Source organism: Oratosquilla oratoria, chromosome 18, assembly GCF_046742065.1.
Source record: "Oratosquilla oratoria isolate Oo_2021 chromosome 18, ASM4674206v1, whole genome shotgun sequence".
NCBI classification, from domain to species: Eukaryota; Metazoa; Arthropoda; class Malacostraca; order Stomatopoda; family Squillidae; genus Oratosquilla; species Oratosquilla oratoria.
The window spans coordinates 2932370-2959005 of record NC_134794.1 but is presented as its reverse complement, the minus strand read 5'-3'; the positions used below and the strand labels follow the sequence as shown (position 1 = coordinate 2959005).

The 26636-nt window shown below is 40.0% G+C and overlaps 1 protein-coding gene across 5 annotated transcripts; it reads left to right on the top strand.

Moving 5' to 3' along the window:
• Trp1 (translocation protein 1) lies at positions 1-21057 on the top strand. 5 transcript variants are annotated; one of them, XM_076201347.1, is made up of 9 exons: positions 134-151; positions 705-782; positions 8274-8397; positions 10133-10229; positions 10650-10977; positions 11956-12089; positions 15166-15352; positions 16879-17072; positions 19224-21057. In XM_076201347.1, exons 2-9 carry the CDS (start codon positions 762-764, stop codon positions 19435-19437), a joined length of 1299 nt encoding a protein of 432 aa, XP_076057462.1. In that variant the 5' UTR covers positions 134-151; positions 705-761; the 3' UTR covers positions 19438-21057. The 5 variants fall into 5 exon arrangements, with proteins under 5 accessions (XP_076057458.1, XP_076057462.1, XP_076057460.1 ...); XM_076201345.1 differs by lacking the exon at positions 134-151 and adding an exon at positions 400-527; XM_076201346.1 differs by lacking the exon at positions 134-151 and adding an exon at positions 473-591.
• The last annotated feature ends 5579 nt before the right edge of the window (positions 21058-26636 follow it).

Sequence of the window (26636 nt, the reverse complement as noted above, 5' to 3'; positions counted from 1 at the left end):
GCGTATGAATTAAAGAATAATAAATACAAAATAGTAAATAATATAAGAATTGATAATATACATCACACTTTACAAAATATAGTTTCTCAGTCGTTTGTCAACAAACATCAACACTATGGCAGAACGGCGAAAACTGAGAAAGAAAGGCCAGGTAACTATATCCATAATTACTTTCAGCCTCTACTACAGTTCATTTTGCACGGTGGACATTAAGTGGAATATATATTGGGTGTCGTTTACTGGCCGAGTGTTACTGCCAAGTTGCATTTATCACAAATATGAGGAAACGAGATGGTTCTCAACGTCATTCGACTGCACAACGTCATCAACTTGGAGAATGAGAAGGATACAACTCCTGTGAGACCGAAGGAGTTCATTAACTCCCTCAGGCAAAGAGGGCGGAGCTTGTAGGACTTGGCCACGTCGTCATGATACCGTATGTCGCTTACAGGAATAATCGGAGTTCCCCATTCTGCAGTTCCCCGTCACACCTTACAGAGCGAACATATGCGAATACGAAGAAGACAGTTCAGTATTCCGAAGAATTATAATTAATTTGCTAGAGCATAGGCAGTCACGTAATATCAATAAGTATGTTCAAATTGATTTAGAGAATGAACCTGGCTATAGTTCATGATTTTCATGAATTATAGACTTCTGACCAGATTCGGTGAACTCGTTTATGTTATAATTTTTCATTGTAGGGCGTTTTGTGAATATTGAAGCGAAATAGTGAGGAAAGAGACTCAGAGAACATCAAAATGTCTAAGAAAAGGATGAGGGTAAGTCTGTATTCATAATGCTACACAAATTAATTTCCTTAGGAATTCATCACCTTTGTTATGGATATTACAATTCTTTGTATATGTCATTTACATTGACAGAATGCCATTTTCTGTAATATTACTGATAATTATGAGTAGTGATTGTTCCGTAAATTTTTACATTATTGTTGCCCGTATATAAAATGTTCCTATGGATAATATAGGTCGCTAACATTGTATACTATAATTTTCACGTTATTGGAGTGCATGATCATGGGGCAAATATATATATGTTTTCTCTAAAAAAAACCAGAAAGCACTTGTTTGTCTATTTCCCTCCAGTTATGTCAGAACTGGTGTAGTGTAGCATTGTAGCATGTTTTCATCATTTTCATTCACTTTTGTTTTGGTTGTTAGATTGGGTTAGGTTTGGTTAAGCAGTTTCAAGAATTTAATCCATTTATTGTTATGTTGGGAATTAAATCCACAAAGTTTATATTGATGTGGCTATTAGAATAAAATTTAACTGATTTCATGAAAATCAGGTCAACAAAATTTATTTTAAGAATCATTTCCATTAAGTCTATAAAGAGAGAAAGAATGAAAAAATGCATGAGGAGCAGATAAAGAAGTGTGAATTTTCCTTCATAAATACTTTGTTTTTGAGAATACCCAAATAATTCAGTAAGCCACAAAAATTTTTTGGTAATGGGTGTTGGATGGACGGGGGGGGGGGGTTGCCTTTGCTGTCTACCTGCCTTGTAAGGGGGTAAAGCCATTTTGTACACAGATCAATCAATCCATTGCCCCCTTGATTTGATTGTAGAAGGTCTGTGGCCTTCAGGTATCCAGTGACAATTTCCAGGTAAGATTATAATTTATTCAGGGAAGATGTATTGTGTTGGTGTCTACGGATTGTTAGCGTGGGGCATTGAAGTACGAGGTGTTCTGTGTCCTCTGTATTGTGATTTCATCTAGAGCAGTTTGAATCTGTGGGGAGGCCTATTCTGCAATGGTAGCGACCTAGAATCATACAGGTTAATATCGCTACTGTCCATGAAATTGATATTGATTAGAAAGGGTGGTTGCACCAAGAATCAAAACGGTAATACCAACATGGTTTCAAATAGCGTCATTCTACCAGCACTCAACAAATATCACACATAACAAATATTATAAGAATTCAGTAAAAAAGCCCAACAGAAAGGACAGATATGGCTCCTGTTGATATAAACAAAGCTTTAGACATGTCCTAAGACACTTATTATCTAAGGAGATCATAAAGACAAATATAACAATGACAAAAGGTGGTTAACCAATCACAGGATGACAGTGCAGAGTAACCTAAAACGATCTTATGTATAGAAAGATTATACAGGTGATTCCCTCAAAGTGCAGTACTTTTGCTCTGACTGTTCAACATCTTCGTGAATGATCTGCTAACTTCTGAACCAGAAGTAAAATCCAAGGTCTCATGTGCAGATGACTTGACCATGAGAACTCAGCACAGTAAGTACAAAATTGCAGTGACTCATGGTGAAGCTTTAGGCACAAATGAGGAGGGAATACAGGAATTTCAGAATTGACTCTTGGATTTGCTGGAGAAAGGAACCTTCTCTCTTGCTCAATTGTACAATGTTGATGAAACTGGCCCCCTTCACCAATAAGTGCTTACTAACTCCTTGGTCAAGGAGGAGAAGTGTGTGCATGGCTAGAAGTTGCCCAAGGTTCGTGTGCCAATACTAATGGGACTTACCGTACCAAGCCCATTATCATTGGCTGTGCAAAACAAACTTGGTTCTTGCATGGGGTCATGGATACCCTTCCTGTCCTATGATACCAGTCGAAGGAGGCTTGTTTGGCAACCAAGGTCTCTGATTTGTTCAAGCATTTTGTCATGGAGGTCATTTGCCACTAAATGCAGGAACTTTGAGTAGCATGTGACCAGGTAAAAGCCACCCTCCTCCTGGATAATGTTCCTGTGCACCCATCTGCCATTGAGTTGGTTGTTGATAAGTCATATTTGGGTCATGTATTTGCCTCCAAATACTACTTCTTTGATCCAACCAACAGATAAACGTGACATTGTGGCACCAAGAGGCAAAACCGGCGGAGGTTTTTGGATGAGATTATTGAGGACGAGCAGGGAAAGGACATGTAAGGCCAGAGGACCAGTGAGAATCTAAAACACTACAGTATCAAGTCTGCAATACATGATTAAGCAAATCCATAGAGAGAAGCCTCCAAAACTGGAGGTCACTTGTCTCACCTCTTGAAGGGTGTTGATAGACATGATTTTGAAGGTTTTGAGGTTGATGAATGACTTCCATCTTTGCCTACATAATGCAGGCAAAAATATAGCTGTTGATAATGATCAAGAGTGGTTTCATGAGGGTATGGCAATCCTGGCTATTATATTATGTCATATACTGAGATTGCTACATCTATGTTGGACCTGCAGACAGGAGGCTCTGGAGATGTAGGCGGCAGTGACAGCGATAACAGTGTGGATGTAAATTCCTGAGCTATTGCCATTAAGCACCTTGTGAGCACCTTGACTTCATTTTGGAGAACATGGAACACCTGGATTGTGACAGGGAAATGGTTGACCTCGGCCTTGTGGTAGATACATGTTCATTTTATGACAGTTATTCATCGCCTAAACCATTGGTCCAACGGCCAAGCCACAATTGACATGTTCTTTAGGCCTGTGACCTTGTATCATTGACTTGGCCTTCCCACTTCTCTGAAGCCATCCACTTCTCAGGCTGATGGATGACTAATGGGTACACACAGGATGGTGGTGATGGCGATGGGTACATATTGTGGAGTTGAGGATGGGTTTACTAGTCATTGTGTTGGGTCTTTGTGGTTGTGCTGGGTCTGTACATACTGTATAGTGTACATGCTTTTGTTTTTCCAGGTTTCCATCATTTCATGAATTTATTATTACACTATTATATATTAAAGCATACAATAGAATAACTTAGAATTACTTCTGATTAGGTTAGGTCATATTTTATCAAGTTATCAAGGATCATAACCAACTGGCTGGGCCCCATTGCCCATATATGGACAAAACCATAACTGAACACTCCTTTGGCATCAATTTGATGGATATTGGAGGAATTACTGCATGTACCTGTGGAGGGGTGCCACTCAGAGACTGCACTGATCCATCTCTAGACTGGTCACACACACGTCTCGCACATGTTACCTCATATCCCAGGAAACGCAACCATTCTGTGGTGACTGCTTAGTCCTCCATACAGTAGGACACTTTCTAATAGTGTTCCAATCTGATGGAATTGTAAGAGCAATACCTCTTCTGTGGCTGTGGTGAGGATGGAATATTCCAGATCTTGCAGATATTTGGAGAGAAGACCCTTTCCTGGGACATGAAGCACTCATGTTTGTGGAGAAGGCTGGCTTCTTGAATAGAGCGTATCGTCATTTGAGGTCGTATGCCAGGAAGCGTGTTGATTTACTCAGATGCCAGCACCAGTCTCCGCTCCAAACAACTCTTGACAGGTTTGATCAAAGTGCCCCAGTAGCCATGAATTCTGTGGGCGTTGTCCCCTTCCTTTGTCTCTTCCATTGAGGGCTGTCTCTTGTGGAGACATCGCTGAATAGGATCACCATCAGGGAAATGTGCCACATGCCCACTTCAATCAATCAATCAATCAAATCAGCCATCCTGAGTCCACTGCTGAACAAAGGCCTCCTTCATAGCATTCCATGCTTCACACGACCATGCCACTCTCTGCCACGTCACTCCTGCAAACTTCTCGATCTCGTCTCTCCACCTTCTGTCTGGTCTCCCTCTTCCACGCCTCCTATCTCGCGGCGTCCATTCAGTAATGCATTTGCTCCATCGCTCATCAGTCGTTCGTACCAACTTACCTGCCCAATTCCACTTCCTCTCTTTTACTGCTTCCACAATATCTTTCACTTTAGTCTGCTCTCTCACCCAACTTGCTCTCTTTCGGTCTCTCGGTGTTATTCCCATCATTGATCTCTCCATTCTCCTCTGTGCAGTCCTTAGCTTTGTTTCCATCGCCCTCGTCAGCTTCCAAGTCTCACATCCGTAGATTATTGCTGGTAGAATGCATTGGTTGTAAACTTTATGTTTCAAACATAAAGGTAGAGAGCCTCTCAGGATTTTATTATACTTACCAAACATTTTCCAACCAATTGTAATGCGTCTTTTTATCTCGTTATCATGATCTTTCGTCACCTTCACCATCTGACCTAAATAATTATACTCTTCAACTTCCTCAAGACTCTCATCATCAATTACAATCTCTTTACTTTGAACTTTCGTGTTGAACATTACTTTGGTTTTACTCTTATTCATTTTTAAACCTACTTTGATACTTTCTTTGTTTAGATCGCTCAGCATATCTTGCAAGTCGTCTGCTCTTTCTGAAATAAGAATGATGTCATCTGCAAATCTTAGGTGGTTCAAATATTCGCCATTAATCTTCAACCCTTTCTTTTCCCAACTCAGTCTTCTGAAAATATCTTCCAAACAAGCTGTAAATAGTTTGGGTGAAATTGTAACGCCTTGCTGTACTCCTTTCTCGATTTTGATCTTTTCTGTATCTTTATGAAGTCGAACTATAACGGTACCTTTTGAATAAATCTTTTCTAAGACTCTTACGATCTGTTCGTTTGTACCCTGTTTGCGTAGCGAGTTTAGTATTGCTATTTGTTCTACTGAATCAAAGGCCTTCTCGTAATCTACAAAAGCTAAACACAGAGGTATATTATATTCTGCCGTTTTCTCGATTAGTTGGTTTATCGCCTGCAAATGGTCTAGAGTTGAATATCCGCTTCTAAAGCCTGCCTGTTCTCTCGGTTGGTTTCCATCTAAAACTTGACTCAGTCTATTTGTAAGGATCTTGGAGAATACTTTATATACGTTTGATAGCAAGCTAATCAGTCGATAGTTACTAAGGTCCTTCTGGTCTCCTTTTTTATGAAGCAAAATCACTATACCATTGCACCACGCATCTGGAACGCTCTCTTGACGTAAGCACTGGGTGTACAACTCAGCTAATTTAATATGAACTAATTCACCAGCATCTTTCAGTAGATCTATTGATATACCATCTTCCCCAGGTGCTTTTCCTATTTTCATAGTTTTTAGAGCAAATTCTACTTCTTTGTAATCTCTGGTACACTACTAACGTCTACACATGAATCTACTGACTCAACTACGGCCTTCGACGAGTAAAACTCTTGGTAAAATTCTTCTACTCTTTTTACCATTTTGTGTCTACATTTAATTATTTCTCCATTTCTATCTTTCAAACATATCATCTGCTGCCTTCCTAAAGCATGTTTACGCTCGGTCACTTTAATACTTTTACCTTTCCGAATAGTTTCTTCTATTTCATCCATGTTTCTCTTTCTTTTCTCTAATCTCTGCCTTTTGTTGATAAGCTCGTTTAGTTCTACTCTTTCTATTTCGTCTCTACTGCTTTTAATCTGCATGTTCCTTCTTCTTTTAATTAGGTCATTTGTAGCTTTGGAGTATTTGTTTTCTCTAATGTTTTTTGTACTTCCTACTTTCTCTGCTGATTCCTTAATGATATTCACTAAATTCACATTGATATCTTCCACGCTGTCCTCATTAGTTCTTAGAGCTTCGAATCTATTTTTAATTTCTAACTGAAATTTCTTTTTATTATCCTTAACCTTTGCAAGGCTTATTTTCCTTTTTAAAACTAGTTTATTTCTCTCGGCTCTGAAGTTGAATTTAGCTGTGCATCCTACCATTCTATGGTCACTACCTATGTTGACTTTATTTATCACCGTAACATTGCTAACGCTTTTGCTCTCATCTCCTAATATGAAATCTATTTCGTTTTTTGTTGTTCCATTTGGACTTCTCCACGTCCATTTACGACCTACACACTTTTGGAAGAAGGTGTTCATTATCCCTATATTGTAGTTCTCTGCAAAATTGACTAACATCTCACCTCTGTCATTTCTTTCACCTACTCCAAACTTCCCAATGCACGTCTCATCTCCCATCTTCTTCCTTACTTTAGCATTAAAGTCTCCTATTACCAAAGTGTACTTACTTTTTTCTTGATCCATTACTTGACTTAAATCATCATAGAAGGACTCCATTTCCTCGTCTGAACTCTGTGAAGTTGGTGCATAAACCTGAACTATTTTTAGAGTGTACCTTTTACACAGCCTAATCACAATCCAAGCTACCCTGTCCGATAAACTACTTAGCCCACTTAGCTGGGGTTAATGTTCACAAATTATGCTGGTAACTGGCCTAGACTGAGTCTCACAGTACAGTCATTTTAGTGATACCCTGTGATTCTCCAAAGGCACCTAGTACCAAAGACATCAAGATGCCTCTTCAAGACAGCATTCAGTGCCCATGTTACAGAAGTACAGCAAGACAGGGAGCACAAGTGACTTGAAGATTTGAATCTTAGTCCTACATAAATAACGACAACACCATATACAGTGAGTCCTTGTTATATGGTACATATGCATTCCTGCAAACCTTACCGCAAATTGAAATTACCGTATACCGAACCCAAGTTTCGACTTATCGCAGACGTACCTTCTCCCTGCTCTTTCCTCTTCAAAATATCTAATTTTACCTCCAAAACACAAGCGGATACCGTATCTGAATTTTTCTTACCGTAAATAGAATCAAGGATAGTAATTACCAAATACCGTAACTGAATTTACCGGATAAAGAATTACTGTATAAGGAGGACTCACTGCACTCTGGTCGAAAGAGTCCATAACACCATGGGCAATATCAGTCCTTCAGAGTACTTCCTGACGTGACCAACCACTGTTATGCACTACGCTGCAAAGATATGTAAAGCTTTCCAAGACCTCAATGTCTTCGCCACATGCATGAACAGACTGAAGTGTGTCATCCAGTAAGCACCCAAACCCCTGGACTTTGGTCTTGGCCCAGGAGACCTGCAGTCCAAGTGGTCTTGCATCCCCGTGCAGTTACTCAAAGGCTGCAACCAGGACCTCCATTGACTCCATAAGAAGGACAGTATCATCAGCAAATAGAAGGTCAATGACCTTGGTGTTGCCAACAGATGTTCTGCAGTGACTCGATCAACAACTCTGTCCAATACCCAATCCATGAAGGTGTTGGGGCGAGGATACACCCTTGTCTCACTCCTGTATTAGAGGGAAAGAAGCTAGACACGCCTCCTTCATACTTTACAGCACTGTCCCTGAGTATAAGCCAGATATCAATTTCTAGTCCAACTTAATAGGCTTCCACTTACTCCATGTGAAGCTAATTTAGTAAGTAGCCTTTCGTGGGGGATGGTATCAAAAGCTTTTCCAAAATCTAAATATATTGAATTATATTGTTTCTTTTGTCATACATGTGTGTGTGTGTGTATAACCACTTGTTTAAACTTTGTTATTAATCTGACTAACAGTCAGGTGAGATCCTTTGTGTGATTTATTTGGTTATCTAATAGAAGACAAAACTTACAGGATATTCCTGTGGAGAAGCCAGAAAAGCCGTCCAAAGTGCAGTATGCAGTAGCCAAGTACTTACGTAATAATGTACCCACCAAGAAGACCAAGTTCCTTAACCATCAGGTCAACTATTTTTACGGTGGGTGCTTATTTATTTATTTATTTTTTTTTTTTTCACACAAGTATGTATATTGATGTATGTATACATAATCCATATATACATGAATAAAAGAATTCTAAACTGAAATAGAGGATCAGTTATCACATGAATATTATTTCAAAGGTTTCATGTTTGTTGCAAGCCAAAAATTGACTAACAAAAACCAGATCTCTGTAAAATAATAACCCAGGGGAAAAATCATAAATTATTTTAAAACTAGGTTTGACAAAGAAAAAAGACAGGATTGCAGGGCTTTAGCTTCTTTCCTATATATTACAATTAATAAATACAGGAATACCTCACTATACAACCAAGTGTTATAAAGTAGGTAAAACAAATGTTGGGTGCATATATGTGAAAGCCCCATGAAGCAAAAATTGAGAAGGGAGGGAGTTCACAGGGTCCATGAACACAACCCTACCCCCTATTATTTACATGTAAAACCCTTAACCTCAATATACAAATTTTTGCATTGTGACCAGTCAGTTGGGAACACAACTCAGTTGTATAGTGAGGTATTCCTGTAATAACAATTGTTGCCTTGCATCTCACTAATTGGAAACCTGCAGACCCCACAGTGACCAGTAACAGTCAGACTTCTTTTAGATCTCTTTGGGAAGAAGCATTGGACTATTGTCAGTTTAATATTAGTGTCAGACTATTTCAATGTAAATGCTGAAAGTAAGAGAAGGGCAGTTGCAGTGAGTGATATGATTATATACGTCTGGAGACAGGTATCTGGTGGTTGTGGAGGAAGAGAAGAAAGTATTTGTGTGTGATATTGGTATTTGGATGTTGGCGTGATGTATCTTGGCACATGTAGGTGTTTAGCCATGTGATGTAGTGGATGGGGTGTGTTTGTGGAGGCTGCAGCAAGTATTTGTATGCCTCTCATGTCAACATGATCCTTGACTTTGAGGACTTTATTTTCATGTTTTAGATGGTTTGTACTGTAGGTGTTGTATTCATGATGACAATTTGAGGACAGTAGGGAAATTGAAGCACTAGAGAAGGGTCGATTTTATTACCAACATTTTGACACAGATCTTTTTAAAGGTAACTATATTATGAGAAGAGATACTTGTTATGTATACACTACTTGGGTTGTTGGCTCCTCCCTTCCCTGTCATCCATCCTCTCCATCCCATCACCTTGGGAATGAAGGGTCACCCTGCCCTTGCCACACTGCTTAGGTCAAAAGTAAAACAGCAAGGCACAGCTCATCCACATTAGAGTCTGACAGCCAGAACTGGTTCACCCCCATTGCTTCACCGTGTGATGACTGCCCTCTTGATTTACATACATACATACATATACCAAAGGCTCTTTTCCCCCTTACACAGGGGGGGGGGTTAGCCAAAAGACAAAGGCATAGAAACCACTCCCACCCATTCCATCCCCTACATACTCCTCTCCCCTCCACCCTCTTCCCTCCCTCTTATCTTGGCACCTCCTGGATGACGGGTCATCCCTGCATCTTGTCCACTGCCCTGGATCAGAAGCAGTGTCGCAAGACACAGCACATCCACAGCAAGGCCGCTTCATTAAATCAACCCCGTCCCTCTCCATCCCCTTCATGCAGAAAAGGAGAAGACGAGGAGAAATCCGTTCGGGGTGCATCAAATTTCTCTCACACATACTCCCTTACCCCCCATCCCCCACCCATTCCACCTCCTGATTTACAGTCATATGAAATGCTTGGGTTCTCTTGCAGCAAACAAAGCTGTGGATTGCTTATTGGATTCTCCATGGGCAACTGGAAAGGATGTCGTCTTTACCACTAGAGAATCGGTCGTCGAGTTTTTAGATCAGTAAGTACTTTGACACTTATTATTTATTTGACCCTCTCATAGATCTTGGTATCCCCAAACCTCCTCAGTAGCACTGTTCACTCCTGACAGCCATGAATCCAAGAAATACTCAGCCATTTTGAAAATAGCCATACCTTGCTACTAGACAAAATCACCTCTGTATGGGGCCCCAAATTTAATACACATGACCTTCACTCACCAAGCAAACTTTATAGGGAAAGCATATAAGAAACTGGATGTGCTCAGAATAGCATCAGGTGGAAGTTGTCGTTTAATCTGTACAGCATGATGGCATGCAGTCAATATTCCAGTACAGGGTATTTGATTAATATCCTTAACACTTTAATAGTGAAATGTTACAGAATTCCATGTGGAATTTCCCTTGTTTTAATTCTGTCTTCCTGGTGTGTTTACTTGCAGACTCCTGAGCTTCAAGTTCTTTCACCGTGCAAAGAAAATCCAGGTCACAGACAAAGATTACAAACCCAAAGAACTTAAGAAGAAGAAGGAAAAGGAACTTGAAGAAAAGAAGAAGAAGGAGAAGGAGTTAGCTAAGAAAAAGAAAGAGACTAAAAAAGAGAAAGAGAAGTCTGAAAATGAGGAAGAGGAGAAGGATAAGGAAAAAGAAAAAGAAAAAGAAAAGGAAGAAGAAGAAAAGGAAAAAAGCCAGGATGAAGGAGAGAAGAAAGAGGAGAAAGAGAAAAAGAAGAAGAAGGCCAAGATAAAGTTGGACATGCATTTGGAACAGGTAAGTTATGTTTCTGTGCTTATTCCACATCATCTCTTCTTTCCCCACATCATTACCATACATGCATGCACATACATATACCAACGGCTTTTTTCCCCTTACAAAGGAGGTAGCCAAAAACAAAGACAAAATCCACTCCCACATACTCCACTCCCATTTTACTTGGTTCCACAATTGTATGGTAATGATCTTAAAATCATTACCATACAATTGTGGAAATGAGCAAAATGTTATACAAGTAATAAGATACTTGTTTAACATTTTCCTCATCATTTTGCCACCAGTATCAATGTACATCTCTTGCCTTCGAAGAACTTGCATCTTCATATTTGTATTTTACTTTGAAGATGTATACATTTTTTCATGGAGTATTGGGCTTTTATACAGTTCACAAATTTCCCCAAATTTCCTCACGCATTAGTAGGGAGGGTTGCCATGTAAAGAAAGCAGCTGGCACTGCTGTGGATGTACTGTGTCTTGCTGCATTGCTTCTGACCAGGGCAGTGTTGAAGGGACAGGGATGACCTATCATCCAGAAGGAGTTGAGATGAAAAGAAAACGAGTGACTGATGGGTAGGGGGTGGGATATGCCTTGGCTGGTTATCGGGTTATCTTCCTTACAAAGGGGAAGAAGCTTGTTAATATATATATATATATATGTATAAAGTTTGCTGAACGAGTGGGTTAGGGCGTCATTATTTGCAGCGAAGGTTAAGGGGATGGCGGTTTGAACCCTGCCACTGGCAAAGTTGAACCAAGGGTATGGTTCATTAGATTCCATACTACAAAGTCCTCTGTAAGGGGCACCACCCTAGCCTTCCAATAGGGGGAGTTTTTGATGGTAAACCAAATAAAATAATATATGTACATATAGACCAATTTCTTGTCAGATTCCACAATCCCCTACTTTGTATTAAATTCTTTTCTGAAAAGTTGTTATTATTATTGACATTTATTAATTCGCTTTGCTTGTTGCAGGTGTTTGTGGATGGCACTGATGCGTATGTTTGGATGTATGACCCAGTCCCGTTCTGGTACTGGATAGTAGGAGCATTGTGCCTCTTTGGGGCTATTGCCATATGTCTATTCCCTCTGTGGCCCCCTACAGTAAGGTATGTTATGTTGCACTCCTACCGTGTATTGAAGGTTTCATGTATTATACATACATACACATACCAAAGGGTTTTTCCCCCTTACACAGGGTGTAGCCAAAAAGAAAAAGGCATAGAAATCACTCCCACCCATTTCATTTCCCATATATTCCACTCCCCTCCACCCTCCTTCCTATCTTGGCACCTCCCGGATGACGGGTCATTCCTGCATCCTGTCCACTGCCCATAAGGGCTGCCTACCTTATAAAGGGAAGAGGCCTATACTAAATAGAATATAGATATTTTAGGCAAGTCTTAAAGGAGGGAGATTAGAGGAAGTGGATAGTTTTAAGTCACATGTTGTTGTTCCTTAGACTGTCTGGCTGAGCAGTCCCACCTCCCTAAGGAATGCCATGGAAGAAATGGGATTTTCCCACAAATCCTTTATAAAGTGTATATTGTGGTGTTGGCATGCGTCATTGTGTACAGTGCAGTCTTCCATAATGTGTTGTATAGTATTGGGTGAAGTGTTGCATCCTGGACAGTTATCTGGAGTGGGTTTGTGGGAATGGAGGAGTATGGGATGGATGTAAACTTTAGAGTAAGGGAAGCAAGTAAATGTCTTTGGGGGGAATGGAAAGTGTCATTCGAAATAGGTATCTGGGAATGAATGCAAAGAGAAGGTTATATGAGGGAGGGATTGTGCCAGTGACACTGTATGGGGTAAAGACTGTGGAGTTTGAGTTTAAGAGAGGCAGAAAGGAGAAATTTAATTGTGTTTGATGTGAAGTGTCTGGAAGTGCGGTCAGGGTTACAGGGTTGGATCGTGTGAGAAATGAGGTTGGTGAGGAGAACATTGGTAGAAAGGGAACTAGCAGATAGGGTTGATGAAGGATTATTGGGATGGTTTTGGCACATGGAAAGAACAAGTAAAAAAAAGATGAAAAACTAAGGTTAATGGAGTTAACATGAAGGGAAGACTGAAAGTGAGATGGATGGGTTGGGTGAAAGGGACTTTGAGATAGAGGGGAATGTCTGTTGAGCAGGGAAGGGAGAAGGCAGGAGATAGATGTGAATGGAGAATGGTTGTGAACAGATGATTATTTGACACAACCTGAAGGGATCTTTCTTCATATATCCTATTTCTTGTATGAGGGAGGGAAGCTTGTCATGTAAATGAAGCAGCTCATTGTATCACAGAAGCCCCACCAGCTGAACATTAAAAAAAAAGTAACTCACTACTCGAGCATTTGCTATAACCTTTCACCAGTACCACACCAAAGGCTTTTTCTCCCTTACAAGGGAGGTAGCCAAAAAACAAAAACATAACAACCACTCCCACCCATTCCATCCCTATCACACTCCACTCCCCTCCATCCTCTTCCCTCCCTCTTATCTTGGCACCACACCATACATCCATATAAAAACACATTCACACCCAGATGGCTAAATAAGCTCTCTACGACAAACCACCAAACTCGGTATTCCACCAATATCCCCAAACATCTGTCTCACAAAAATTCCTCTCGAGAGAAGTAAGAACCATAATGGCAGGTATGCAGTCAGGACATCATCTAGCTTTAAGATGGTATCGACACAGAATGAGCCTGGCCGCAGATACAAACTATCCAAGATGCAACCACTACACAAATCACCTCATTCTACAATGCCCCACACTAACAGTACACAGACAGGAACACAGTATTTCTTCATAGAGTGATTTATGGACCCACCAGGAGGCCATAGTCACTTGCTGGAGAGAGTCGAGTCCCCTGCAAGAGACGAGGGACAAAGGACTGACTGACTCTTCTTATGGGACTAGGGATCCTGTACTCTGTATGTTCCTCTTATGACACATGTTCCTCCTTAAGGTAGAAAGGGGGTCTGGGAGGAGGCCTTAGTAATTAGGTCTTGTGTGCATGGGGGGTGGGGTAGTATGCGTGAGTAGATTTTGACGCAGCCCGAAGGGATTTCTCCCCGTCCTCTCCTTATATGCAAGGGGGGACGGAGAGGGGGGGTCGCCGATTAAATGAAGCGGCCTTGCTGTGGATGTACTGTGTCTTGCGACACTGCTTCTGACCCAGGGCGGTGGGCAGGGTGCAGGGATGACCCGTCATCCAGGAGGTGCTCAGATGAGAGGGAGGGTGGGAGGGGTGTGGAGTGTATTTAGGGATGAAATGGGTGGGAGTGTTTTTATGCCTTTCCCTTTTTGGCTACCTCCCTTGGAAGGGGGAAAAAGCCTTGGTATATGTATGTATGTATGTGCATGTTTATGGTACAGGTGATAGTAAAAGGGAAAAGATTTTGTTTGTAAGAAGGAAGATCGGATGTATTAGCATTAACTGAAACTCGCTGAAAGGGGCTGAAAGGGAGGGGTGAGTTTTATCATGGGGGAGTTGTGGGGGAGCGGGTGTTGATAGTGATCAAGGGTCAAGGAAAGGAAAGAGTGACTGAAGGTAAGTGATGAGATAGGAAAATGTGTAGTGGAGTGGAAGGGAAGTGTCATTGATGATTAGTTGGGTAAAAGTAATATTAGGATGGTCATGATAGTGAGACTACCACAACTATGCACATGTAAATCCAGTTACATAAATAATGCATCTATTGTATATGTAAATACAGTAATAAGGGTAAAGTTTAGTGTACTACAAGGTTTTTACAGTAGGAAATGAAACTAAAGTCAGAGTAAGTACCCATTGGATTGATTGATATGCACATACGAATGAATGGGGCCCACTCAGAATTACAGATTACATCATTGTCCATGACCTTCCATCTTATAAGACAAGATTTGTTATATTAGTGGATAGTTCTGAAGGAACATGGTGTTTGTTATATCCAGAATTTGTTATAATATGGTGCATTATATTGAGGGTTCACTGTATCAGATTTGAAATATTGCAGCTCTATCTCCATTCCTTTGACCCCATTGTCTTGCATTTGTGTATTGTACTTGTAAATTAATGTTGTGCAAAGGAAAGCTTTATATGAGTTGTGTATTGTACTTGTAAATTAATGTTGTGCAAAAGAAAGCTTTATATGAGTTGTTTACTATTTATATATGTTTTATTTATCTTTTCCCATTTCAACTTTGCAGGAAAGGTGTTTACTATCTGAGTGTGGCAGCAGCAATGTTCCTTGGCTTTATTCTTGGGTTAGCAGTAATCAGAGCTATAGTATTCTTCATTATCTGGGCTATTTCGTTTGGAAAACATCATTTCTGGATCCTTCCCAATCTCACAGAGGATGTAGGATTCTTTGCTTCCTTCTGGCCATTGTATAAGGTAGGTGCAGTGCAGAATATATTGGATGTGTATGTGTGTGTGTATATATATATATAAGGATGTGTTGTGTCTTGCTGCATTGCTTCTGACCCAGGGCAATGGGCGAGATGCAGGGATGACCCGTCATCCAGGAGGAGCCAGGAAAAGAGGGAGGGAGGGGTGATGAATGGGAGTGGAGTATGTGGGGATGGAATGGGTTGGAGTGGATTTATGACTTTGACTACCTCACTTGTAAGGGGGAAAAATCTGTTGGTCTATGCATATGTGTATATATATGCATATGTATATATATATATATATGTATGTATATATATATATGTATATATATATATATATATATGTATATGTATGTATATATATCTATCACACTTACCGGATGAGTGGATCAGTGTTGCTAATTGTGACAGAGGTCAAGGGGACACCTGTTCAAAGCCTGCCACCAGTGATTTGGACCAAGGGAATGGTCCATTAAAAATCACACAATAAAATTCTCTGTAAAGGGTACCGTCCTAACTTTCAGAAAGGAGGGAGTTTGTGACATTAAACAAAATCATATTTATATATCCATATGGAGCTAAGATGAGAGTGAGGATGGGGTGGTGGATGGGTGTGGGTATAAGCCTTTTGACTTTGGCAACCTCCATGGTAATAGTAATGATAAATGCAGAAAATGTGATCAAACCAGTTCACAGAATTTGAGGGTCTCTCAGCTACAACTGATGATGATGATGATATGGTTTAATGTCACACACTCCCCCCTATTGGGAGGCTAGGACGGTGCCCCTCACAGAGGGCTTTGTAGCGTGGAATTTAATGAACCATGCCCTTGGTTCAACTTCGCTGGTGGCAGGATTCGAACCACCCTCACCTCGACCTTCGCCGCAAGTAACGACGCCCTAACCCGCTCAGCCAGCGAGCTTCAGCTACAACTACAAAATAGATGTAATCAAAATGCAGACACTGGCATTCTCATATACCCTCTTGCACCCCATGGTGCCTATGTAGGTGTCATTGTATTGAAGAGGTTTGCCATGGTTTGAGAGGGCATCCTGCACATGAAGGGCTGAGTGAGGGCCATCTCTGCTTGAGACATCTTAAGGTTATCCCAAATAGTTGGTATGGCCCAGAAGGATTTCTCCTTCTCTTCTATAATTACTTACAAGTGGACAAGGAGGGAGGTTCACTATATGATACAGCAGTGGGCGTAAACCAGCTTTAGCTGTTGGACCCTGCTGAGGTTGTTCTATGTCCTGTTGCATTGTTTCTGACCCAGGCAGTGGGCAGGGAACTGGGGTGGCCCTTCGTCCACAATGAGGTAAGATAATAGAGGAAAACAAATGGGGAAGGGTGAAGGGTGGGTGCATGCTTTGGCTGGCTACCTTCCTTGCAAGAGGGGAAGATATCTTTTTTGTGTATATGTAGATGTATATATGTATAAATTAGAAGTGTTCATAATCTCATAGTTAGATGCACAAATGCATTGGTTGTTTTATCGCACATTGCACTAATACCAAACCACATTTCAGTATGAATATCGGGGAGATGGAAAGAGCAAAAAGAAGTCTAAAAAGAAGAAGAAAGAGGAGGAGGAGGATGAAGATGAAGATGAGGAGGAGGAGGAAAAAGATAATGAGAGGGAAACAAAATCAGAGGGAGAGGAGACAGCAGAAGCACCAGATACTGATGTTGCAACCAGTAAATTGGAAGGAGACAGTGACAGGTGAGTGTCTTGGTGGAAGTACTGTAGAACTAGTTTGTAACCAGCATTTTCCATTGTGTAATTTAGACCAAGTGCAAATAGATATATGATTGTATTATGCATGGAATCACACAAGAATTTTGCCACTGTTATAGATATATTTATTGAAAACTATGTGTGAATGTTTACCTAATTGTAGTAACTACATAGAAAAGCGACACTGCTTCTGACCCAGGGCAGTGGACAAGGTGCAGGGATGACCCGTCATCCAGGAGGTGGTAAGATGAGAGGGAGGGTGGAGGGGTGTGGAGTGTATTCAGGGATGGAATGGGTGGGAATGATTTTATGCCTTTTCCTTTTTGGCTACCTCCCTTGTAAGGGGGAAGAAGCCTTGGTATATGTATGTTCCTCTCTCTTACTTGCCAATTTATCATACCTAGCTTCAGATTCATGTATGGTTCCAACTTGAGTTATATCCTTATTTTCCAATTATACTTGGTTTGAATTCATGTAATATTCAAGTTTGGGCGATATCACACATGAAGTTTTTTTCAGATTTTAATGCATCTGTGTTGAAAGTTCATTTCTTCTCATCTTTCTCATGTTTTCGTGGCCTTTTAGAGCCCTTCAACCCTTGTTCACAAAATTTCTTTACCAACTTGAATACTGTAATTGTATCCCCTCTTTCTCTTCAGTCTTTCAGCATTGGCAGATCCAGTGCTTTTAGTCTCCTCGTATGGATTATCTGCTAAGCTGGAACCATTTTGGTTGCTGCACTTTGTATCCTCTAGATCTTGCTTATATCCTTCACTGTGTGGGGACCATTCCAATAATGTATATTTCAGTCTTGGACTTGTCAGTTGCCTTTTTTTTTTTTTTTTTTTTTTTCCCGTCATCATCATCTCTTCATCCACATAGTGAAAAACCACTTTAAAGGTCAGATATCAACAGATATACCATTCGCTAAAAATCATCGTATTGCTCGAAAAAGTACTTATTAAAAGCATACAAATAAAGTTTTTACCTATTACAGAAGAATTTATTCAGAAAATTCACTTTTAATTGCGCCTCGCATACCACTTTTCCGAAGTCTAGATATTCAGAATAACAATATTGTTTGTTTGGCAACTGTGACGTCACGAACGCGGAATTCCCCGAACCTTTCCCAAAGCGCACGGGCGGAATGTTTCGAATAGCAGACGATGCAATGAAATGAAGACAAAACTGTTTTTTGCTAAATTTGATAAGATGTAGATGGTGGAATTATATAGAATACTGTCAGTATGTTTTTTTATGTACATTAAACTGTAAATACAAAAAGTTATGGAAGTCTTGATATCTGACCTTTATAGGTCAGATATCAAGACTTCCATAACTTTATCAAGAAAGAATTCTCCATTTCCTCATTATTACCATGGTGTTCATGAATTACAGTCTGCTTGTTCAAAGAATTTCTTCATGCTTGAGTAATCTACCTTCCCAAATTGAGGCTGTCTTGTGTGTGTGATTCATTCTTTGGCTTATTCCTCATCTGTTAGCTGAAATTCAATTGTTACAGTGTCACCTTTTCCTATGGGACAAGGAGAGTTCAGGGAACTGATGATGTCTAGCTGTTTTATGAGTAGAAGTTCTGATCTTATGAGAATGTTGTCTCCTCTTACCCAACTTGTCTCTTTTACCCACTGGGTCATTGTGTTCTCCATCACTATACAGATATTTCTCTAGGAATCTGCAATACCATTTGCTTCCAAGTACTCTTTGTTGACCTCACTGCAATAAAAATTCTAATAAGGACTTTATTGTTACTTTGTTCAGTAGTTTTCTGTAGGGCGAGAGTTGTGTTCAACAATAGTTCTCGATATCCGGCTTCATTCAAAGCTGTTTTGGGAGGTACATGAGCACCATGAAGAGTCTTCTGTTCAGCTATTTAATATTAATTTTCTGGTGGATTCCTTCAGCCTTTCCTTCACTCAGATTTGCTTCTTCCACCTTTGTAATTTCTCACAATAAACATTGCCCTTTCACCCATTTTGTCCTCCATGCCACTTCTCAACAGGTATAGAGCAACATTTTAGTTTTATTGATTTGCTTACATATAGTGTTTCATACACTTACGTACATGTTTCTTCAAGGTTGTTTATAGTATGCCTTACCTCCATGTTTTCTTAACAGACCTGTCATTGAAGAACAGACTGCACAAAGTGAGTCAGAGTCTGATAACTCCAATTCTCAGGCCTTTGAGATGGTTCATAGGGAGGAGTTGGACCACTCAGATGAACATCAAGAAGAGACAGAAGAAAACGAAGATGTGAAGAAAGAGAGGAAAAAGGAAGAAGGGAGCAAAGACGAACAAAGTGAGGAAGAAGGAAAAGAATCTGAAGAGTAAATAATCTTAGCAAGGAATAAAATATTTTGAGAATGCTACAAATAGGTATTGGTTATTATATATATTTTTTCTGTAGGGCATAAAGAGGCAGGTGCATTTTTTACTTTCATATGTTTCATTTCATTCTGTGTGGAGAGAGAGAGAGAGCACTGTGACTTCCATGCATTATATACTTACTGAATCGAGGCTACGGGGTGATGTCACTGCTTTTAGATGCATGCAGTACGGGTCATGCTTTCCCTCATAAGCTCCTTGCACTTACTTGGGGGATTGCCGAGAACCAAGGCAAACACGGATACCAGGGGGCCTTGCCATTTCTTGAGCCAGCTTCACCTGCACAAGAGTTCCGTGAAGACCATGGACTAAACTGTCACCCCAGTTTTCACTCTCATTCCTTAAATGGTTAGTGATCATGACAGAAACACAGGAAGCCTGAACATTAAAATACTTTGTTACAAATCTTGTTGAAAATAAGATTCAAGGATGTCAATTCACACTTGATCGATGAAAGGTTCTGTTAAGTAGATTCATGTAGGATAAAAGTAAGGCTTCTCAATAAAGTTACATAGAACTCAGTTTTTTGTATGGTCTCCATGGAATATGTTCTTCTTGAAACTCTTTGATTAATTTATTTACCTTACCATGAGTTCCAGGAAGTTCATCTTGTAGAGAAACTTGTTAGCACATTTGTGTATCATGTCGGAAATAATAATTGTTATCTCGGGTTTCACTGCCTGGAAATGTGCAGCCTCACTGTGGCTGTCAGCCATCATTGGTCCCTGCCAGAGATCTCTGTGAAGCAACATTGGACAGCTGTCTGTCTTGTGTTTGTGTGGAATTATATGATACTAGGATAGGAGTAATGACCAGTTGTCAGCTTCCTTATATAGAAAGGTGGAAGAAGTCTGAGGTCATTAGAGAGATGTCTTAGGTCCAAAGACTAGTTGTCATCCCTTTGGGGCTGCATCATGGAAATGAGGATGTTGAGAGCTTTAGAAGACATGTGGTAGGGAGAAGATTCATTCTTGCAGGACCACCACATGCTGGTACCCGTCATTGGTTCCATGTGTGTATTGAAAACTAGAAAGGATTTTATATTTTTAATAAGTAAATATTGGTGTTTGGAAAATGTAAGAGAATATACAGTAGGTTAAGTCCACACGTGATATGAAATATTTCAGTGCAGATATTGATTAATAATTTTATTTTGTTGTCTTCATTAAATGGAGTATATGTTAAGTTCATTGCAATGGAAAATACTGGTGATGGAAATGGGGCATTTTGTCAGAAGGCAGAGTAGGTGGTGTGGAGAGAGGAATGTATTAGTCATATTCTAAAAGTTGAAACAATTTTTTTTTTTACCATGCTGTCTCAGATAGGGTATGCCAGCATTAACTGGCATTTGTTTACAACTGAATCTGATCATTAATGCTTGACAGCACTTCCACAGTTGAAGAACAGCCTCACATGGAGTATGACTTACTTAAAACCAGTGTTAGAAGGAAATTGTGGCTTCGACACCAAGTATAATTTGAGATTGCAATTGACATTTTGCTCATTTAATGTTAACTGCAACCAAAAGTTTCATGTACTCATTATGAATACAATGTATTGAGCAATTTTGATGTTTTCCTTATACCTGAAGTCAAATAATCAAATATTTACCTAGATTCACACTCTGTACTTCACAGGACAGTGTACTCATAGTCAGCCTGTGCATTTTTACATAATTGCAGTATACGAGTAGGACCTTTGTGAAGCAAAGAGTAATGTTCCTGCATTGATTGATTAAAATTGCAGTTTTATGAATTCCTAGCCCCTCTCAGCAACGGTAAACATCAAAGGTGCCCTTTACCAATGCTGCATTTCAGTGCTGCCATTTAATCAGCATGATCTACCTGATTACAATTGTTTCAGACTTCATAGCCACAGCTATTCAAACGTTCGATAGTTCAGATGAATTTCGTACCAACCCAACCTTACCAAGACGGATTAATCCATCCTGTGATGGGGTACAGAGACAACTAGATTGCCTCTCCCTGAGGGACAATCTAGTTGTCTCTGTATGTATATATGTATATAATATGGATGACCTGTCATCCAGGAGGTGCTAAGATGGGAGGGAGGGTGGAGGGGTGTGGAGTGTATTCAGGGATGGATTGGGTGGGAATGATTTTATGCCTTTTCCTTTTTGGCTACCTCCCTTGTAAGGGGGAAAAAGCCTTAGTATATGTATGTATATATGAACACAAATTAATAAGAGATTGACTTGATGATTCTATGATGCAAGGAAGAGAGGGTGGGTAGGCAGTGGTTATGTGTGAAAGATATTTTGATGCAGCCTCAAGGGATATCTCCCTGTCCTCTTTTTCTGTATAAGGGGATGGAGGTGGGGGGGTCACTGATTAAATGAAGTGAGCTTGCTGTGGATATGCTGTGCCTTGCTGCATTGTTTCTGACCCAGGGCAGTGGACAGGAAATAGGGATAACCTGTCATCCGTCAGGAGCTAAGATGAGAGGGAAGAAAGGGTGGTGGATAGGAGTGAGTATGTGCATTTTGACTTGGCTACCACCCTCGTAAGGGGGAAAAAGCCCTTGATGTATAATATATATATTTAATATACCGGTATACAAAGGTGGAGCATGCCAACAGTAGACCTTTTGGTCCATAACTAGGTCGGATGCAAAAAAAAAAAAAAAAAATGAAAATTACAATTTTATAAATAATAATGGAATAAATGAATGCATATTATATGTATATATCCCTCCCTCTCATCCTAGAGGAGCCAAGAAAAGAGGGAGGGGATGGCGAATGGGAGTGGAATTACGCCTTTTGACTGACTACCTTCCGTGTAAGCCCAACCTTGAGGATGCACTGCATGACCACCAGCCTTTCCCCGAGAGACAATCTGGTCATCTCTGTACCCCATCACAGGATGGATTAATCCGTCTCGGTAAGGTTGGATGGTACGAAATGCATCTGAACTATCGAACATTGGAATAACTGGCTATGAACTCTGAAACCACTGAGGCAGCACTGGTAAAGGGACCTCTGTTGTTTACCGTTGCTGAGTGGAGATAGGAATTCATGGAAATGCAATTTTAATCAATCGAGGCAGGAATATTACCCTTTGCTTCACAAAAACTTTACTCGTATACTGCAATTATGTAAAAACACACAGACAGACATACATGTACTAAAAGATCTATTTCCCCCTTACAAATGGGTGGCCAATTCAAGGCATACGTTCACCCTTTACCCATCCTGCATCCATTTACTATTCATTCTATATCAGTTCCGTGTGGAAGAAGTCATCCTTTCTCCCGGCCACAGGGATAAAGCAACAAGACACAAAACCTTCAGAACATGGCCCGATAGCATGAGACTGGTTTACCCCCAGTGCTTCATTATATAGCGATTCTCCCCACCATTTTTATCCACTTGATAGATTATAGAGCATCAAAGAAGAAATTCCTTCGGGTCGCGTAAATTTTTCATTCACTCTATTTTTCCCACCCCCCCTATTCGACAGTACAATTAGGTAGATTACAAACACGGACATACAAATGATACACGCGTGTACCTATTCATATAATTGTAGTAGGGTCAGGGAATAATGCTCAGAAATACTATATTATTCTTGAATGAATTAATCAATATAGCTATGCATGGATATCAAAGGCTTCAGAAAATATTTAATAAGATATTAATAGAGCTATACATATATGTCTAATGGTGAATGTGCTTATTTGTTTGTACTGTACTGACTTTTTTTAACTGCAATCGCTGTAAAGGTCTACCCCATCCCTCAGGTCTTCCCAACTCTTCCCCTCACCCTCACCTTCCTTCTCAACACGCGCTTCGTCTGTCCTCCACTCTTCTACCTTCACTGTGTTAGTCCGTCCCGTGTGTTGTTCGTGTAAAGAAGACGGTGCAGGTTCAAAAAGAAATAAGTACACAAAATATAAATAACAGCGCGTTTCTGCTAGCTACATAACAGAAATGAACGCCTAACAAATTAGTGACGTCATTGAAGTGTAAGTGACGTATATGTGACGTATAGGAACGTGATTGGACGGAAGCGTGTAGCCAGATCGTGACGTGAGTATCCAGCCATGAGAGATGGATTTTGATCAGAGAAAACGCTGGATTTTTTTTTCTGGTGGTGTCGTACCAGCTATTCAACTGATCTTAGGATTCCATTCCATTATTATCTTCACGCCAAGGGGAAAAAAATTTCCGGTTATTTAGTCCGCTGCGTTTTACTTTAGTGTTTGTTAAGCTATCGCCGGGCCATTTTATTCAGTTAAAGGGACTGCAACACACGTTATTAGTTATATAATTATTTTTATTCTCTATAGTGCTCGTATTTCCTATGTTATTTTGTGTTATTGCAATCCAGTAACTCCAGTGCAGGAATACAATCCGCATTTCACAAGTATATCATGAACGGCGATTCCAGTAGGTTGACAGCAATTTTACCCTGAAAGAAAAAGGCAGCTTTTCTATAGTAGAAAGCGAGATTTAAGCCATACGTTACTATCACGTACTGTGCAGTAGAAAAAAGTGTCATAACACTGCTAGCTAGCAAATATGAAAGTAACATGATCAAAATATTAAAGAGGATTAAAGAAAATTTAAATAGGCTTTCGAGTTACATATGATATTAAAAAATCCACTGATGTCTTGGTGACAGAAGTAACAAATTGCTACAATTTTCTTCGACTATTAGCCTTCAAGGTCCAACCGTCGACCTCTCTAGGGGCATATTAGAGCACCTTACATATTCGTATTACAGCCTCAGTTACTAGTTACCATATACTGATAAAAATTGCACGAAGAATTTGCTCTGTCACATTGAAAATTTGTTTCTGTCTGAAGAAGTTTGCCGCCTAAATGTTCACGTCAGAGTGCGACATGACGTCACAGGTTAGAGGTCTCGTAACTTTGACAACCAATTTAAAAGTTCGCTAATTGCCGGTTATGTATTAGAGTTAAACTATGATATGAATATAGTGTTGGCATGTTTGGTTTATGTGAAAATAGAAAATGCATTATCGCACCACATCGATGCCCAGGATTTTCCTTTTTAGAATGAAATCGCCTGACGTTGGCTAGATCATCTGCAGTACAGACAGATGTTGGTCCTCTTTTGGTAAAAAAAAAAATAGAATGCTCAAGTATTCTGTTCTAGCTAACGGTGCGCGATTTTATTTAACCAGAGTAAGTAATTGTCAATTAACTCGTTCATTCTCGGAGTTCCATAAACTGAATGAAATATTTTTTTAGTGATGAGTGTGTGCCCGGAGAGTGGAGATGGGTTAGCAAAACACTACGGAAATAATCTATGACGTAATGTCGGCCGTGAACGTGCTAAACGAGTGCCTGATAGATTGATAGTTACTCCACCCTACTTGACACCTGTATGACAAAGCAATTCAGCCGAGTGAATGTGACTTCCTTTTTAATCTTTACTTAACCTGTCTTACTGGATATGCACATCCTAACAGTATTGTTGCTGGAAGTATAGCCGATTACCAGCACCGACCGTTGAGAGTTCGTTCGAGTAAAAACGACTTCGGTTACAATGTTCTATTTTTCAAATTTCGGAATATCAAATTATCTTTGTGTCAAGTATAGCAAAGCTGAATGATGAACTAAGATAATGTAAACCTATATGAATGTTAGACATGTTGTTGAAATTATTTTAGATAAGTCTAGATTTCTCTAAGTGGTTATATTCTAGTTATTCAAATTGATGTTGAAGGTAGGATGTGTGAGGGAAAATAGCCCAGTGTGATAATTCCCTGAAAATGCTGGGTTAATCTAGATTTAATTGAAACAAAGAAATCTGTTGAGATAATGTCTAAATTTTCATTTGACATAAAAACATACAGTATTTGATTTATGTTTACGCTACAACAATTCCAGTTTGAGTATTTGTGAAACATTGAACGGTCATACATACAACAATTGATGTGCACATTGCAGCTCGTGTCTTGATTTCAGTATCTTAATAATTTGTCTACTATTGTGGCCTATATCCTATTTATTCTTACTAACATTTTATACTTGAATATGTCGTCATTTTAGGGAAAATAATATTTAAGTAAAGATGATGTAGCTTCAGAATACTCTGCCTATCCAAACTTGGTCGTATATTGTCGACATCTCCATTATTCAGTACGATATCATGAATTCCCCGATATAAATGTATTCTTGGCATGCTTACAGGCATGAATGTAATACTAAACGTGCATAATAGATTCAGCACACCACAAAATAGATTTAGTTTTAGATAAACAGCACAAGAGAACTACGCGCGCACGCATGTACACACACACACATACACATACACGGAAACACGAAATGAAAACACACATATTCACTCATCAAAGCACGCGCACACAAAACATGCATGCACACACAGAAAGCGCAACTACACATATATGCAGACAAAAACATGAGTAAACACGATGGCACTTATGCACACGAATACACACATATATACACACGCACGCAGACACACACACGCACGCAAACACACACATACACACACACCTAGAAATGTTTTAGATAAAATGAGATATGAAGATGGGACCCCACGAGCATAGCTCCCCTTCCCGTAAAATACAACCAGGTAAATACATGCGCATACACACGTACACACTCACGCAGGCACATACACATACAAGGCGGGTCACTACGAGCATAGCTCTCTTCCCGTAAAATACAACTAGGTAAATACACACACACACACACACACACGCAGGCACATACACATACAAAGCGGGTCACTACGAGCATAGCTCTCTTCCCGTAAAATACAACTAGGTAAATACACACACACACACACATGCACACACACACTCACATACACACACACATACACACACACACATACACACACACACAAAAGAACATAAAGTTACCCTAGTAAGCCCATGCAAGACCGTACCAACCGTTGTTCCTCATGCGTGACGCATCACGAAGTTGGATCAATGAAGTTTATATTCTACGCCGACCTTATTTTCGGTCTGAAACGTTTTCTTCTTCTTCCTTTTGGTTCCTCGGGACAGATGTGGTCACAGGTGCCAATACAGGTGCCTTCCAGCGAGGGAAAGTCTGACTTGGGGACAAAGAATGTAGATATATCATCGTAATATTCGGTTACGTGCATTGTATTGACAAGCGGCGT

What these genes read in the sequence shown, in the direction of transcription:
- Trp1 (XM_076201343.1), top strand. Translation starts at nt 116, where the DNA reads ATGGCAGAACGGCGAAAACTGAGAAAGAAAGGCCAG. An exon ending in CCTTCTGGCCATTGTATAAG is followed by an intron (nt 15,353 to 16,878) that starts GTAGGTGCAGTG and finishes ACCACATTTCAG; the next exon opens with TATGAATATCGGGGAGATGG. An exon ending in TTGGAAGGAGACAGTGACAG is followed by an intron (nt 17,073 to 19,223) that starts GTGAGTGTCTTG and finishes TTTTCTTAACAG; the next exon opens with ACCTGTCATTGAAGAACAGA.